Source organism: Leucoraja erinacea, unplaced genomic scaffold, assembly GCF_028641065.1.
Source record: "Leucoraja erinacea ecotype New England unplaced genomic scaffold, Leri_hhj_1 Leri_241S, whole genome shotgun sequence".
NCBI lineage: Eukaryota > Metazoa > Chordata > Chondrichthyes > Rajiformes > Rajidae > Leucoraja > Leucoraja erinaceus.
Genome location: NW_026576142.1, coordinates 117,501 through 136,124, shown reverse-complemented (window position 1 = coordinate 136,124; position 18,624 = coordinate 117,501). Strand labels below are relative to the sequence as shown.

General features: G+C 47.7%; 1 protein-coding gene and 1 pseudogene across 1 annotated transcript in view; one reads left to right on the top strand and one right to left on the bottom strand.

Moving 5' to 3' along the window:
- The window catches only part of LOC129716471 (UPF0687 protein C20orf27 homolog), a 79,546-nt gene that overhangs the window by 32,929 nt on the left and 27,993 nt on the right, over nucleotides 1-18,624 (bottom strand). The window contains exon 3 of the mRNA XM_055666337.1: nucleotides 11,990-12,128. Coding sequence (XP_055522312.1) covers nucleotides 11,990-12,128 — 139 coding nt within the window. The remainder of the gene's footprint in view (nucleotides 1-11,989; nucleotides 12,129-18,624) is intronic.
- Nucleotides 942-1,048, top strand: LOC129716472 (U2 spliceosomal RNA; annotated as a pseudogene).

Genomic DNA, 18,624 nt, shown 5'->3' with positions numbered 1-18,624 from the left:
GCAGGTAAGAGACTCTGCGTTCCTTTTTTCTACTTACTTTTAGGTGGCTGCGGAAAGCCGGCGGGGAGACCCGTGGAGGGCGAGCAGCCAGCAGCAGCAACGGCACGAGTTTCCCTGGAGGGGAACAACCTGTGCCCGACTTCGCTCCCGCACCGGCAAAATTCACTTCTCGGCCGGGCGGGAAGCAAAGTAAAGAGGTCCCTATGCCGGTCTCAAACGAGACTGGCTTGGGAGCAGTCGGTAGCAGCCAGCGCAGAGGCTGCGGGACAGACAGCTCGGACCAGCGAGGGGCTCGGAACGCTCAGCGAGTGCAGCGGCACTTATGGAGTCGGAACGGGACGTTCGGGCTGAAAACCTTCTTCACAAGGTAAGGCCCAGGGTCCAGGGGATCCATAGGTACAGCCGGGGTTACCGGCTGCGGAACTGCCGCGAAGGACCAGGCCCGTGAACACCGGGGTCGGTCCAGGCGGCTCGAACCCGACACACAGGGAACGACGGTCACCGGCGGGAGAAGGAAAGTCGGGAACAGCAGGTAAGAGACCCTGCGTTTCCTTCAACTTACCTTCTAGGTGCAGACATGGACCAGGTCCATGTAAGGTGCAGAAGGCCGGCGGGAGAACCACGGAGGAGCGCAGCAGCAGCAGCGGCAGCGGCAGCGGCAGCAACAGTGGCAGCCGGCAGCTGCAGGAGTACTGACAGCGGCAGGAGCACAGGCAGCAGCAGTGGCAGCTGGCACTTCGTGAGGAGCTGGCAACGGCAGGAGCAGCATGGGCACATCGATTCCCGGAGAGGGAAAAACACCTGTGCCCAACTTCGCTCCAGCATGGTGAGAAAGTTCATTTCTCGACAGCAAAGGACTTTGCAGTTGACTGGCTGCAATCTACTACAAGGGACCAGTATGTGAGTTCCAGGTCGGTCCCAGCAGGGTTTTCGTTACAATAATTGCTTCTCGGCTTTTGGCTAAGATCAAGTGTAGTATCTGTTCTTATCAATTTAATATCTGATACACCCCTTATCTAGGGACCATATATATTAAATAAAAACTATAGTAGCTGTTATCATCAGTTTTAATGTCTTATATGTCCCTTAGCTAAGGACCATATAAGTAGGAGTGCCCAGAATTGAGGGCATTAGAGTGGGGTTGGCCGGCTGCAACGACCACTAGGGACCAGTACCGTCAGTACGGGGGTCGGTCCCAGGGGTCTAAGATAAAGGAGCAGCCAGGAGTGCTGAGAGCGTTGAAGCCAGGTTAAAGGAATAGATGGAAGCAGCTGTGCCAGTTATCCCCCTCACCGGCCATATCCACTTCACGGAAGGAAGGACAAAACTGGAGAGGAGGACCATGGAACAGCGGGCAGCCAGCAGCAGCCAGCGGCACTTGGATCAACCGTAGTGGGATCAGCTGTGCCCGATGTCGGCCCCGCACCGGCCAGATCCATGTGACCGAGCGGTAGGCTAGACACAAATTAAACAAGGTAGTGGACTCAGAAGGGTCCGACTTTGCATAAAACCGCCGGCAACCAGCGCCCAAGAGGGCTGGAGCGGGAAGAAGCGGTGTATGGAGCCTTGCTCCAACGTGATAAAACCACAGCAGTACTTCTTTGAGGGCTGCACAATGCTTCTACCCCATCAGAGGGGAGCACTGTGGGTCAGTTCTGGGTTGACTTGCAAGAGGGGTCCGCAGAACAAAAGACAAGTGGGCAGCAGTTAAGCCCCATAGGGGTACCCCGTGTGGGACCCTAGAGATCTCTAACTCTATAAAAAAGAGTAGGCAGGACCCTGATGGGCCAGAGCCTGGTAATATAGCATCCCATGATCCTAACACAGCAGGGACTCTGCTGGACATGGTGGCTGATTACTTTAGCCAAGTCAAACATGGGTAGACTTGGATCCAGGATGGCAATAGTATTACTATATGTCTGGCCACATACGCCAACAAGGGAAAAAATTTACAAGCACTGGCCAGACATCTGCCACCTGGCAACGGTGAGGCATTACAGGTGCCCAGTGTAAACCAATGCATTTGGCAGCATATGGGGACGAACATCAGGAACCAGGACCTCAAGATCCAGAGAACCTTAAAGGGATTGACGGAAGGCATCATAGCATACACCCGCACCCTGGACTAAACGTAGGTAACCAAAGACCATCAAGACGCACTAGATCTGTTTAATAATATCCAATATGACCTGAACTACACGTGGAAGGCGGCCATTCAGCCAGCACTAGGACCCCAAAAAATGCTACCATTTGCAAACAAAGAACCGTGTGTGGACTAAGCCAAGACACTGGGGCTCATTAAGGCCAGCGCAAGGGCCTATTTTGGAGCATGATACCAGCCACAGGCAAGGCCATAAAAAATGTGGCTCATACCAGTAGCAGTGTCAGAAATCAATATAACCTGCAGGATCCGTTTTAGGGTATGGCCAGGGCGGCCACCCTGGAAGATGCGGAAGCCTAAACCTCCCACACAACCCCGAACAAGAAATATTAAACCAGAACCTTATTTTCTTCTGTTAAAATAGGGACCTACGAGGGTAGGGGAGGTTGCAACACTACAGTTATGTATGGTATATAATCACTACAGATTCATATAATCTCAGCAGTATTCAGGGTTATCTGATAGGGGTTTTTCTCATCCCAATAACCACAGTACATCATACACCAGAAGGGCATTTTGTCCTTACATAAACCAAACAATCTAAAACCCACATGGTGCTACAAGATTTGTACACGAAAGATGGGATTGAACATATTTATTAAAATAAAATAGAGTAGGGTTGCAGGATTATCATTGATTTAACCCTAAACACATTTGTTCTAGATATTCATTTTAAGATGGATGCTCTTATTATTGATAAAGACTTGGTGTCAGTTGCGGGTTTTCTATATGGCAAGCATTGACTCAATAGAGGAACTTTGGCAATATAGAGCTTACAAAGGGGCAATCATTAGCCCCAATATTATGTACTAAAAATCGTAAACCAGCTTGGCATTGTTATGTAAATAGCCATAGGGTGATGTTTTCCCCCGTTCGGACCCATCAATGGGGATACTAGGGTAAATTCAACCACACTCGGCATCTGGAATTTTCAGAGTACCCGACTGACCTTCTCAATCATGGTATTTCAGTCTTACAGGGGATGGTGTTACAACCATGTTCCCTAATGAACATAGCCAAAAAATTATTGATTTATCCAGTGACTGGAGGCAGTCATCCATGCCATAACACTATGGATTTATTGATTTGTAGAGTCTAACAGACCCACTACACTGTCAGACAGGACGATGAATCTCATCTCATCTGCACTAAGACTGTCAACACGGAAGCAGTACCTTGGACACATCAAGAAATGGGGCATATACTGCTTGGACAACAATCTCGACCAAAAGGCCAAAAACATTCTGGCCGTATTGGGATTTTTAACAAGCCTCCATTAGGATAATCGATGGAGCTACCGTGCCATTAATAGTGCCACAAGTGCACTCTCCAATTACCTATCACAAGGATCAGAACGGCACGCGGTGGGAACGCACCCCTGGTAAGCAAACCCGGTACTCCGAAATCTGGGACGTGGGTGTCGTTTTCTCAACATGCTGAGGAGCTTGTAGCTCATAACAGCGTTGTCAACTCAGTAACAGACCAGGAAGATGGTTATGCTCATGGTGTTATTTACCGCACAACAAGTCCAGCCATTAAGCAAACTGAGCCTGGACTCCCTGATCATCTCACCGAGAGACTGGTGTTGTCATACAGGATTTAATAAAAGAAAACAGATCGGGTTACTCGGGTCTAGGGTTTGATTTTATGGTACACCCATATGGCAAACGACTGTGAATAACAGGACCCATCTAACAATACATAGCATATACTCAGAACATTCGAGGTCAGAGTATGGAGTTGTTTATCTCTTACAAGAAACTGCATGATAGGGTCACGACTCAAACTATATCAAGGTGGCTCAAATAGGTCCTAAAAATGGCAGGAATAGACACTGATGTTTCAACTCTCATTCCACCAGGACTGCAGCAACATCCGCAGCAATATTGTACAGGTACCCACAGACCAAATCCTCAGAATGGCAGGAGGGTCATTTTAAAAAAGGGTTTTTCCACAGGTTGTATAATAAACCAGTTTATTTGGAGCCATCATTGTATTAAGAAAACATTTTAGGTTCAACATAATAATTTGCCCGATAGGTTACAGGGTTATGATTCTCAAATTTTAAAAAAGTGTTATTTTTTCGTTATACCACACAACTCTTTGTATAATTGTGTTTTAAAACTACTAATGATGCTCTCTCCCAATACCCAAGGCAGTTGTGAAGCATGGACTCGTTCCACGGCATGAGGTCACAGAGCTTTGAAATCTTCACGAAGTCACTCACGTGACTCCGAAGTAAAATAGTAAGATTAAACGAGAACTTACCAGTTTGAAGTTTGATCTGTATTTTATGAGGAGTTACGATGAGGGATTTCGTGCCCTCCGCTCCCACCCTCGTATGATCATATCAAAAACTGGTATCTCTTTGATAATCTTACTATGTTAGATCATTATAGGTTCCTGTGACCTCACACCGCTGCTTTGAAGTATGACACGCATGCGTGGAAGCGGGGTTCTTCACGAAATCCCTCATCGTAACTCCTCATAAAATACAGATCAAACTTCAAACTGGTAAGTTCTCGTTTAATCTTACTATTAAACTAAAAAAAAGCTGACTGCGTTTGGCCCATATCACTCTAAACCTGTCTTATCCATGTATCTGTCTAATTGTTTCTTAAGCATTGTGGTCAGCAGTAACAAAGAGACAATTTATTTTTGACATTTACATTTAGATTTGGCTCTAATCTAATTCAACAAACTCTGCGGAGCCTCCTAGTTAGTGTGACCTTACCTTGTAACATATTTACCAAGCTGTCAATGAGGAATAATTATTTAGTTAAGTCTTCTGAGAGATGGAATCTTTAATCTGTAACCACCACTGGCCTAACAACCTTTCGATAACTTTCCAGCTTTGCCACCACTTGCTGCCATTTGTTGGTCTCTATATCTCCAGATCCCAAACTTTAGTTTAGTTTAGAGATACAGCACGGAAACAGGCCCTTCGGCCCAGAGTCCAAACCGACCAGCGATCCCCGCACATTAACACTATCCAACACACACTAGGAACAATTTTTACATTTACAACAAGCCAATTAACTTACAAACCTGCAAGTCTTTGGAGTGTGGGAGGAAACCGAAGCTCCTGGAGAAAACCCACGTAGGTCACGGGGAGAACGTACAAACTCCGTACAGACATCACCCGTAAGGCAGCAACTCTACTGCTGCACGACCAGGCAACTTCGGGAAGTTCTTCCCTAAACCAGTACATGTTAACTAAGAGGGACTGTTTTTTGGAGCGCAGGAGGATGAGGGGTGATCTTATCGAGGTGCATAAAATCATGAGGGGGATAGATCAGGTGGATGCACTCTTGCCTAGAGTAGGGGAATTGAGGACCAGAGGACATAGGTTTAAGGTGAAGGGGGAAAGATTTGATAGAACCTGAGAGGTAACTTTTTCACGAGTAGGATGGTGGGAGTATGGAACGAGCTGCCAGAGAAGGTAGTTGACAGGTGCATGGACGGGGCAAGTTCAGAGGGAAATGGGCCAAGTGCAAGCAGGTGGGACTAGTGTAGATGGGACATGTTGGCCGGTGTGGGCAAGTTGGGCCAAAGGGCCTGTTTCCATGCTGTATGAATCTATGTCTCTAGGCTCAGAGGAGTTTTGTTGGAATCACTCCTGTAACGACCCATATCAATGTCCAATCCGATTATGCTGTTAAGTGTTTTGGGACTTTTTCCTCCATGAAGTAATGATTGTTATTGATGTGGGTACTTAATCTAAGCATGTTCCCTGGACTCTAATCAGTCTTTATTACTGCCGACCACAATGTTTCCAGACATATTTACATGGAGGGACATTAGAAGCTCTTAAAGTAGCCAAACTCAGTGATTTAGTTTAGCTTATTGTCAGCGCCTATAGACAGTGTACGCTGTTGGAACTGAAGAAGATCAATACTTCACTGCAATCAGCTCTCAGGAAAAAAGTGGGACCTTCTCTCTGTTTATCAACTGGTGAAAGTTAGAAGCAACAAGTTTGAGCCACAAACAGGGCAGCACGGTGGAGCAGCGGTAGAGTTGCTGCCTTACAGCGCTTGCAGCGCTGGAGATCCGGGTTCGATCCCGACTACGGATGCTGTCTGTACGAAGCTTGTACGTTCTCCCCGTGACCGCATGTGTTTTCTCTGAGATCTTCAGTTTCCTCCCAGACTCCAAGTACAGGTTTATAGATTAATTGGTTCGGGATTGTGTATAGACAAAAGGTTCAGGAGTAGGCCATTCGGCCCCTCGAGCCAGCACCGCCATTCAATGTGATCATGGCTGATCATCCCCAATCAGTACCCCATTCCTACCTTCTCCCCATATCCCCCGACTCCTCTATCTTTAAGAGATCTATCTAGCTCTCTCTTGAAAGTATCCAGAGAACCAGCCTCCGAGGCAGAGAATTCCACAGACTCACAACTCTCTGTGTGAAATACTTGGCATAAGTATCAATTGTCCCTAGTGTGTGTAGGCTTGTGCTAATCTGCGGGGATCGCTGGTCGGTGTGGACCTGGTGGGCCGAAGGGCCTGTTTCCTCGCTGTATCTCTAAACTAAACTAAACAGCCAATCTCAAAGCAAGGAAGAGGCCATTCATACCATCCTGCCCGTGCCGGCTAGTCTAATCCTCCTGTCCAGCCTCAGAAGGCCAAGGAAGTTCAGCATGTCCCAAACAACTCTGACCAGTTTCAGGAAGCGAAGCCATACACATACTTCAGTTTGCCTTGTCTTCGCCAAATTAGAGATGGTTAAAAACTTTAAATTCCTCTGAGTCAATGTCACCAACAACTTCTCCTGGACCACCCATATTGAAGCAGCGACCAAGGAAGCACACCAACGTCTCTACTTCCTTAGAAGGCTTAGGAAGTTCGGCATGTCCCCTACAACTCTCACCAACTTCCACAGATGCTCCGTACAAAGCATTTTATCGGGATGCATCGCCGCACGGTTTGGGAACAGCTCCATCCAAGCCCCACAGGAAATTGCAGGGAGTTGTGGACGAGCCCAGACCATCACACAAACCAACCTCCCTTCCATCAACTCCATCTACACCTCGCACTGCCTCGGCAAGGCCAGCAGTATAACCAAGGGCCAGTCTCACCCCGGTCACTCCCCCTTCTCCCGTCTCCTATTGGGCAAAGGGTACAGAATTGTGAAAACACACTCCACCAGATTCTGGGACAGTTTTTTCCCAGCTGTTATTAGGCAACTGAACCATCCTACCACAACTAGAGATCGGCCCTGAACTACCTACTACCTCATTGAAAACCTGAAACGCTTATTTTCTACCAACAGAAAGACTCAAATGGGAGTTGTTTCGTATCTTGTCATGTGTACAGTTTACTGCGTGTTAACCAGTCAAATACAATCAAGCCACCTACAGTGCACAGATAGAAGATAAGGGAATAACGTTTAGTGCAAGGTAAAGCCAGCAAAGTCCGATCGAGGATAGTCCAAGGGTCACCAATGGGGTAGATAGTAGTTCAGGACTGCTCTCTAGTTGTTGGTGGATGATTCAGTTGCCTGATAGCAACTGGGAAGAAACTGTCTCTGAATCTGGAGGTAGACAGGAATGCTGGAGAAACTCAGCGGGTGAGGCAGCATCTATGGAGGGAAGGAAATAGGCAACGTTTCTAGTTGAGACCCTTCTTCAGACACTGAATCTGGAGGTGTGCGTTTTCACACCGCTATACCTCCTCCAGCAAGGTAGGGCAGCAACTCTACCGCTGCTCCACCATGCCACCCAATAACCGATTACTTCACCTGATATCCACAGGGGCAAGCCCAAAATCTATCAGAGGATGTTGCCAGGACTCGAGGGCTTGAGCTCTAGGTTGGACAGGCTGAGACTCTATTCCTTGGAGCGCAGGAGGGTGACGGGTGATCTTATAGAGGTGTACAATATAATGAGGGAAAGAGATGGGGTTGATGCACATACTTTTTTACCCAGATTAGGGGAATCACGAACCAGAGGACATAGGTTTAATGTGAGGGGGGAAAGATTAATAGGAACCTGAGGGGCAACATTTAACACAGTGTCTGATGGGTATATGACATGATCTGCCGGAGGAGGTAGTTGAGGCATATAAAATATATTTGGACAGGTACATGGATAGGACAGGTTTAGAAGGATATGGGCCAAACACGGGCAGGTGGGACTGGCGTAGATGTGGCATCTTGGACAGCATGGGTAAGTTGGGCCGAAGGGCTTTGCAGATTGACCTTCTTACGATTCTAATCCCTTACACCTTTTTGTCTATGGCATTTAAAGAGCAACCCAAGTTATCCAATTCGTTTGCCCAGAAAATGTCCCACATTCAGAAAATATCCGTCAGAAAATGTGGAAAGCTACGGGCCAAGCGCAGGCAGGTGGGACTAGTGTAGCTGGGACATGTTGGTCGGGTGTGGGCAAGTTGGGTCGAAGGGCCTGTTTCTACGCTGTATCACTATAACTCCATGTATCTATGACTCAAGCAAGTTATGATGTAGTTATGATGTATATGACTCAAGCAAAAATGAAGTTATGATGACCTCCTCCATTGCCAAAGAGATGCCTCCTACAAACTGGAGGAATAGCTCATGACCACCAGAGGCGCCGGGGAGATGGCAGCCCTGCCGGCAGTCTGTTCGTTATTTTTTAGTTTGTTAAAAGTTTGTTTTAATGTTCTTCGGTTTGTTTTATGTGGGGGGGGTCGGATTAAACTTTTTTTCAAGTTCTTACCTTCCCGGAGATGTGATCAATTTTCGGATCACATTCTCCGGGCTCTGCGGCCTACCATCGCTGGAGCTGGGAGCCACCTCGGACTGTCGTGAGCCCCACCACCATGGGGCGCGGACTTAACATCGGAGCGGATACCTTGCCTGGGATCGTTCCCACCGCGAACTTACCATCAAGGGCTCGCAGTCTCAGGAGAGGCTAGTCTGGAGCTCCAACGTCGCAGAAGGTTCAACCAGCCACAACGCGAGGTTCAATTGCCCGGTGCGGGGGAGCTGACATCCCCACGATGCAGGAGGGCCCGAACGCCACCGTCAATTGAGGCTCGAGACTTGAACTTTATTTTGCCTTCCATCACAGTGAGCAATGTGCAGGAGTCACTGTGGTGGATGTTCATGCTGAAATGTGTTTTTGAGTGATTTGTTGCTTTTAATTGTATGACTGACCTGGCCAATTAAATTCCTCGTATGTTGCAAAACATACTTGGCGAATAAAGTGTGATTCTGATTCTGACTCTAATTCTGATATCCCACTTGGGTAGTTTACACTGGATTCTCCAATTTTAAATCACACCATTCCCACCCCCTCTCCCTTTTCCTGCACTTACCCCCCACTCCTGTGTGCACCCATTTCACCCCACCCATTCCCATTCCTCTTTCCCCCCCCCCCCCCCCCCATCCCCCCCACCAACAGTATATCCCTCCCTTTAGCACATTTCGCCCCACTTCTCTCTATATCCAACACCATGTTGTCTCTTTTTCAGAGAGTCATAGAGTGATACACTGTGGAAACAACTTGCCCACACCGGCCAACATGTCCCAGTTACACTAGTCACACTTGTCTGCGTTTGGTCCAACTGGCTGGCGTTTTTACGGACATTTTCAACCTCTCACTTCTGAGGTCTGAGGTTCACATCTGCTTTAAAAGGGCATCAATTATACCAGTGCCCAAGAAGAGTAAGGTGGCATGCCTCATCGACCAGTGGCACTAATGCCTGTGGCGATGAAGAGCTTTGAGAGTTTGATCATGGCGCAAATCAACTCCTATCTCGACAAAAACCTGGACCCACTGCAGTTCACTTACCGCCACAACAGACCAACGCTGGATGCGATCTCGCTGGCCCTCCACTCCGCTCTGGACCACATGGACAACAAAAACTCATATGTCAGGCTGTTATTCATTGATTACAGCACAGCATTTAACACAATCATCCCCTCCAAGCTGGTTACCAAACTCATAGAACTGGGTCTCTGCGCATCCCTCTGCAATTGGATCCTCGACTTCCTCATTCACAGACCACAGTCTGTTTGTATTGGTGGAAATGTGTCAGGCTCGATAACAATCAGCACGGGAGCACCTCAAGGCTGCGTGCTCAGCCCCTTGCTGTACTCACTCTAGACTCATGACTGCGTAGCCAGTCATAGTGCGAACTCCATCATCAAGTTCGCTGACGACAGCACTGTTGTGGGACGTATCACTGATGGGGATGAGTCAGAGTATAGAAGAGAGATCGAGCGGCTGTCCATATGGTGCCAGCACAATAACCTGGCCCTCAACACCAGCAAAACCAAGGAACTGATTGTGGACTCTGGAAGGAATAGGATGGGGACCCACAGTCCTTTTTATATCAACGGGTCGATGGTTGAAAGGGTCAAGAGCTTCAAATTCCTGGGCATGCACATCGATGAAGATCTTTCCTGGTCCGAGAACACTGTTGCAATTATTAAGAAAGCACGTCAGTGCCTCTACTTCCTGAGAAGATTACGGAGAGTCGGTATGTCAAGGAGGACTCTCTCTAACTTCTACAGGTGCACAGTCGAGAGCATGCTGACCGGTGGCATCGTGGCTTGGTTCAGCAACTTGAGCGCCCAGGAGCGGAAAGACTACAAAAAGTAGTAAAAACTGCTCAGTCCATCATTGGCTCTGACCTTCCTTCCATCGAGGGGATTTATCGCAGTCGCTGCCTCAAAAAGGCTGGCAGTATCATCAAGGACCCACACCATCCTGGCCACACACTCATCTCCCTGCTACCTTCAGGTAGAAGGTACAGGAGCCTGAAGACTGCAACGACCAGGTTCAGGAATAGCTATTTCCCCACAGCCATCAGGCTATTAAACTTGCCTCGGACAATACTCTGAATATTAATAGCCCATTATCTGTTTATTTGCACTTTATCAGTTTATTCCTTCATGTGTCTATATGTTTATATAATGGTATATGGACACACTGATCTGTTCTGTATTCATGCCTACTATGTTCTGTTGTGCTGAAGCAAAGCAAGAATTTCATTGTCCTATCAGGGACACATGACAATAAACTCTCTTGAACTCTTGGTCCATATCCCTCCAAACCTGTCCTATCCATGTCCCGTCTAACTGGGGTCAAGGAAAGAGCGTTCATGTCACAGCCCTGTTTTCACCAATATTTCCACCACCACATACAAAAAGTGGCAAGACAGCCAATTGGCTGAACAATTTCTAATCTTGCGTGTAGACTCGATAAGAAGACCCGTCTAACTGTTTCTTAAACGTTGGGATAGTCCCTGCCACAATTACTTTATCCGTCAGCACATTCCATACACCTACCACGCTTTGTGTGAAAATCTTACCCCTCAGATTCCTAGTAAATCTTTCCCCTTCACCTTAAACCTCTGTCCTCTGGTCCTCGATTCACCTATTCTGGGCAAGAGACTGTGCATCTACCCGATCTATTCCTCTCATGATTTTATACACCTCTATAAGATCACCCCTCAGCCCAGCCTACTCAACCTCTCCCTATAGCTCTGACCCTCTAGTCATGGCAACATCCTCGTAAAGGATTTTGTTATCTTTAGATATGCGTTGCAGAAACAGGCCCTTCGGCCCACTGGGTCTGCCCCGACCAGTGGCGATCTCCTCATATTAACACTGCCCTACACACACTGAAGATAATTTTTACATTTATACCAAGGCAATTTACCTTCAGACCTGGATGTCTTTGGAGCGTGGGAGGAAACCAAAGATCTGGGAGAAAACCCATGCGGGTGACGGGGGGGGGGAACGTACAAGCCCCCGTAGTCAGGATCGAACCCGGGTCTCTGGCGCTGCAAGGCAGCAACTCTACCGCTGCGCCCTAACTTGGAGACGAACCTTACCTTCTGGCACTGGGGTGATCTCGACCACCTTCAAGTAGTGGCTGGGCAGTGGGGTGCAGCAGGAGCCCTGACCCAAGTTCTGTGACGTCGGCAGCAGGAACATAATCTCATATTTGTGGCTAATCTTCAAGAACCCCACCTGGAACAAATAAGGCAAGAGATTTAGTTTGGTTCTTAGCTCAGAGTTTAGAAGAATGAGGTGGGGACCTCATTGAAACACAGAATAGTGAAAGGCTTGGATAGAGTGGATGTGGAGAGGATGTTTCTACTAGTGGGAGAGTCTAGGACGAGAAGTCATAGCCTCAGAATTAAAGGAGGTTCTTTTAGGAAGGAGATGAGGAGAAATGTCTTTAGTCAGAGGGTGGTGAATCTGTGGAATTCAGGGAATTCAGCCACAGAGGCTGTAGAGGCCAAGTCAGTGTTATTTTGAAGGCAGAGATTGATAGATTCTGGATTAGTACAGGTGTTCGGGGTTATGGGGAGAAAGCAGAATGGGGTTAGGAGGGAGAGATAGAACAGCCACGAATGAATGACGGAGTAGACTTGATGGGCTGAATGGCCTAATTCTACTCCTATTCCTTATGACCTTATTATACAACACGTAAACCATCAATCTCAGTCTGAAGAAGGGTCTCGACCCGAAACATCACCCATTCCTTTTATCCAGAGAAGCTGCCTGACACACAGAGTTACTCCAGCTTTTTGTGTCTACCTTCGGCAGAAACAGGCCCTACGGCCGACCAGCAATCCCTGTTACACTAGCACTATCCTACACACAATAAGGACAGTTTACAATCTTTATTCAAGCCTTCCTAAGAGGGGTCTGGAGGAAGCCCAATCAGAAACGTCACCCAGTGATTTTCTCCAGAGATGCAACCTGACCCACTGAGTTTCTCCAGCACATTGTGTCTACACCCATTCGCAATAGTTCTATGTTATCCTACTTTCTCATCCACTCCCTACAAAATAAGGGGCAATGTACAGAGGCTAATTGACTTACAAATCCAGATGTTTTTAGGGTGTGGGAGGAAGCCGGAGCACCCGGAGGAAACCCACGCAGTCGCAGGGAGAAAGCACGCACTCCACACAGACATCGGCCGAGATCAGGATCGAACCCGGGTCTCTGGCGTGGTGAGGCAGCAGTTATACCAGCTGTGCCACTGTGCCGCCCCGCACCCCATCCCCCCAATGGTTATTTTGTATGAATCTGAATGGCAGAGCAAGGTTGAACAAGCTGCATAATGTGCAGGAAGGAACTGCAGATGTTGGTTTACAATGAAAATAGACACACAGATATTGAAGATGGTTATGAAACATTGCAGCAGGATCTTGATCGGTTGGCCAGGTGGGCTGAGGAATGGATGATGGGATTTAATACAGATTTAATAGGAATCTGAGGGGTGACTGTTTCACACAAAGGGTGGTGGGTGTATGGAACAAGCTGTCAGAGGAGGTAGTAGAGGCAGGGATTATCCCAACATTTAATAAACAGTTAGACAGGTACATGGATAGGACAGGTTTGGAAGGATATGGACCAAATGCAGGCAGGAGGGACCAGTGTTGCTGTGACATGTTGGCCAGTGTGGGCAAGATGGGCTGAAGGGGCTGTTTCCACACTGTTTCCATCACTCTGACTAAAATGCTGGAGTAACGCAGAGGGACAGGCAGCATCTCTGGAGAGAAGAAATGCGTGACGTTTTGAGGCTGAAGAAGGGTCTCAACCCGAAAGATCACCCATTCCTTCTCTGCAGAGTTGCTACCTGTCCCGCTGAGTTACTGCAGCATTTAGTGTCTATCAACCTGTATTCACACTGGGTGAAACGTGGCAACACATCCCATTGTTCAATGTTTACTGTGTAACATTCTAGTCCTTGGCTGCATCAACTAATCAGCATCAATCAAAGACAAACTGTGAGTACTCCAGAACTCTGAACCAAGAACGTCTGAAGAGAACAGATGATGGTTATTCCACACACATGCAGCCCACAAAACAACATCACCCTGGCAAAGGTCGCAAGATAAGGTCACAAAATGGCTCCCAAACAAGTTGCATTTTAGAACCATAGAGAGTCATAGAGAATGGAAACAGGCCCTTCGGCCCAACTTTCCCACATTGGCCAGCAAGACCCTTCGACACTTGTCCCATTGTCTGCATTTGGTCCATATCCCTCAAAACCTGCCCTACGCTACCCGTCTAAATGTTTCTTAAACGTTGCGATAGTCTCAACCTCAACTACCTCTTCCAGCTGCTGTTGTACTGATGGGAGAGGGGAGAAGAGGGAGTGAGCTGGGTGAGGCTGGACCTCATTAAATATAATCTTTACTTCCCTCGTTGTCACCTTCCTCTAGCTAACAATGATCTATTCTACATTTTCCTTGAAACTTCGTTCCCGTTGATCTCTCGTTTTCACACCTTACGCTTTCTTATCTGTCTGGCTCCCTCTCCCCTGACTATCACTCCGAAGAAGGGTCACCCTTTCCTTCTCTCCAGAGATGCTGCCTGTCCCGCTGAGTTACTACAGCATTTTCTGTCTCTCTCAGGAGTTCCATCAAACATTTCGGGTCAAGACACTTCTTCAGACTGAAAGTCAGTGGAGAGGGAGTCCAGAGATATGGGAGGGTAAGGTGTGAAAACGTCAGATCAAAGCAGATGGTGATAAGGAAATGTAGAATGGTTTATTGTTAGCTGAGGGAACAGTGACCAGGAAATTTAACCAGGAGGACAGTAGAACTGAGGAAAGGTCTCGGAATGATCTTAACCCAAAACATCTCCCATCCTTTCTCTCCAGAGATGTTGCCTGTCCTGCTGAGTTACTCCAGCTTTTTGTGTCTATAGAATCATAGAGTGATACAGCGTGGAAACAGGCCCTTCGGCCCAACTTGCCCAAACCGGCCAACATGTCCCAGCTGCACTAGTTCCACTTGCCTCCGCTTGGGCCATATCCCTCCAAACCTGTCCTATCCATGTACCTATCTAACTGTTTCTTAAACGTTGCGATAGTCCCCACCTCAACTACCTCAACTGGCAGTTTGTTCCATACACCCACACATACATCCATGTGAAATAGTTACCCCTCAGATTTCTCTTAAATATTTTCCCCTTCACCTTAAATCAATAGTCAATAGTCTATTTATTTGTCATAAACCTATGTTCTCTGGTCCTTGATCCCCTTTCTCTGGGCAAGAGACTCCGTGCATCTACCCGATCTATTCCTCTCATGATTTCATACACCTCCATAAGATCGTCCCTCATCCTCCTGAGCTCCAAGGAATAGAGATCAACCTACTCAACCTCTCCCTATAGCTCACACCCTCTCGTCCTGTCAACATCCTCGCAAATCTTCTCTGAACCCTTTCAAGCTCGACAATATATTTTGTATAACATGGTGCCCAGAACTGAACACAATATTCTAAATGCGGCCTCACCAATGTCTTATACAACTGCAACATGATCTCCCAAATTCTATACTCTAATATAAGACTTTTTGACCACCTTATCTACCTGCGACTCGACCTTCAAGGAACCATGCACCTGTACTCCTAGATCCCTCTGCTCTACAACACTACCCAGGGGCCTACCATTCACTGTGTAGGTCCTGCCCTTGTTTGACGTCCCAAAGCCTTACACTTCTCTGTATTAAATTCCATCAACAATGCCTCAGCGCACCTGCCAATCGATCCAGATCCTGCTGCAATCGTTCACAACTATCTTCACTACTTTAAAAACCACTCACTTTTGTATCAGCAGCAAACTTGCTAATCTTTTCCTCATCTGAATCATTGATGTAGATGACAAACAGTAATGCCCCTGTCCCACTTAGGAAACCTGAACGGAAACCTCTGGAGATTTTGCGCCCCACCCAAGGTTTCCGTGCGGTTCCCGGAGGTTGCAGGTGGTTGCTGGAGGTTGCAGGTAGTGGAAGCAGGTAGGGAGACTGACAAAAAACCTTGGGTGGGGGCGCAATGTCTCCAGGGGTTTCCATTCAGGTTTCCTAAGTGGGGCAGGGGCATAACAGGCCCAGAACCAATCTATCATCAGACCTTTGAACTAGTTGGAGAAGTAGGATGGGGGAGGGATGGAGAGAGAAGGAAAGCAAGGGTAACAAAGTTAGAGAAGTCAATGTTCATACCACTGGGGTGTAAGCTGCTCAAGTGAAATATGAGGTGCTGTTCCTCCAATTGGCACTGGGCCTCACTCTGACAGTGGAGGAGGCCCAGGACAGAAAGGTCAGTGTGGGAATGGGATGGGGAGTTAAAGTGTTGAGCGACTGGGAGATCACATAGGCTGAGACGGACTGAGCAGTGTAAACCCGCATCTGCAGTTCGTTCCTACACACCGGGAGTTCCAGCATCCATTATTGATGACACATCTGGCCGTTAGAATCCACGCCCTCACATAACATGGAGCTTATTGATTCAAAGTGTTGTTAATCACCCCTTGAAGACACTCTCCCTCCAAAACTTCCTTCCACTCCTCCCCTCAGTCTCCCCCACCCACCAAAATTCCATCACTCCCTCCACCCCTGTCCCCATATCCCAATCTCTCGAACAACAGCACTGAGGCTTGATGTGTAGGAAGGAACTGCAGATGCTGGTTTAAACCAAAGATAGACACAAAATGCTGGAGTAACTCAGCGGGACAGGCAGCATCTCTGGAGAGAAGGAATCTCTGGAGAGGAGGACTGAAGATTGATGAGTGCTATACCAGGCTGCACACACGGGCACTGGCCCACGTTGAGCGGCATTAGTTTAGTTTAGTTTAGTTTAGAGACACAGCACAGAAACAGGCCCTGCGGCCCACCGAGTCCATGCCAACCAGTGATCCCCACATACTAGGCCTGGATGTTGACAGGATGTTTCCACTAATGGGAGAATCTAGGTTTATAGATCTTAGCCTTAGAATTAAAGGACGTTCTTTTAGGCAGGAGATGAGGAGACATTTCCTGAGTCAGTGGGTGGTGAATCTGTGGAATTCTTTGTCATAGAAGGCTGGGGAGGCCAAGTCCATGGATATTTTTAAGGCAGAGATAGCTAGATTCTTGATTAGTGCGGGTGTCAGAGGTTATGGGGAGAAGGCAGGAGAATGGGGTTGGGAGGGAGAGAGAGATCAGCCATGATTGAATGGTGGAGTAGACCGGATGGGCCGAATGGCCTAGTTCTGCTCCTATCACTTATGATCTTTAGCCATCTGCTGATCGAAAGCTACCTCTCGCCAGAATCCACCTATCACTTGTGTAGGAAGGAACTGCAGATGCTGGTTTACACCAAAGAAAGACACAGAACGCTGGAGTAACTCAGGAGAAGCAGTCTGAAGAAGGGTCTTTACCCGAAACATCAGCCTTTCCTTCTCTCCAGAGATGTTGCCTGACCCCTTGAGTTACTCCAACATTTTGTGTCCACCTATCCCTTGCCAGGCCTTTACTCTGGTTTCCAACCATCACCTAGCTATTATCAGTCTGAGGAAGGGTCCCGACATAAAACAATGCCTATCCATTCCCTCCACAGATGCTGCCTGACCTGCTGAGTTCTTCCAGCGTTTTGTTCAAGATTCCAGCATCTGCAGTTCCTTCCATTTCCTCCAGCACAGGGCAGTACGGCAGCGCAGCGGGTAGAGCTGCTGCCTTGCAGTGCCAGAGACCCAGGTTCGATCCCGACTACAGGTGCTGTCTGTACCGAGTTTATATGACCTGCGTGGGTTTACTCTGGGAAGCTCCCGTTTCCTCCCACACTCCAAAGACGTACAGGTTGTATGACCCCTTGTCATGTAAATTTTCCCTAGTGTGTGTAGGATAGCATTAGTGTGTGGGTGATCGTCATGGAGTTAAGAATAAGGGACAAGTCATTTAGAACTTAAGAATAAGGAGTAAGCCATTTAGAACGGTGATGAGAAAACACTGTTTCACACAGAGAGTTGTGAGTCTGGGGAATTCTCTGTCTCAGAGGGCGGTGGAGGCAGGTTCTCTGGATACTTTCAAGAGAGAGCTAGATAGGGCTCTGAAAGATAGCGGAGTCAGGGGATATGGGGAGAAGGCAAGAATGGGGTACTGATTGGGGATGATCAGCCATGATCACATTGAATGGTGGTGCTGGCTCGAAGGGCCGAATGGCCTACTCCTGCACCTATTGTCTATTGACTCGGTGGGCAGAAGGGCTTGTTTCCATGCTGTATCTCTAAGCTAAACTAAACTTTGTGCTTTGCTCTCTTCAAACTCGATTGAAAATCTATAACCAGCGTTGCTGCCACCACCAACTCGATTCAGATTTGCTGTAACGTAAAATCCAGCAAGGTGGCGTAGCGGTAGAGTTGCTGCCTTACAGCGCCAGAGACCCGGGTTCAATCCCGATTATGGCCGCTTGTCTGTACGGAGTTTGAATGTTCTCCATGTGACTTTTGTTGGTTTTCTCCGAGTGCTCCAGTTTCCTCCCACATCCCAAAGACGTGCAGGTTTGTAGGTTAATTGGCTTTGATAAAGTTGTAAATTGATCCGGTAGGCGGCGCGACTCTGGTCAGCAGCGGCCTCTGCAGCCTGTCCGCGTTTTTATTATTTTTTGTCTGTGTTTTTATGTAGTTTTTGTTATTTTATGTTGGGGTGTGTGTGTGGGGGAGTGGGGGTGGGGTGGGAGAAACTTTTGAA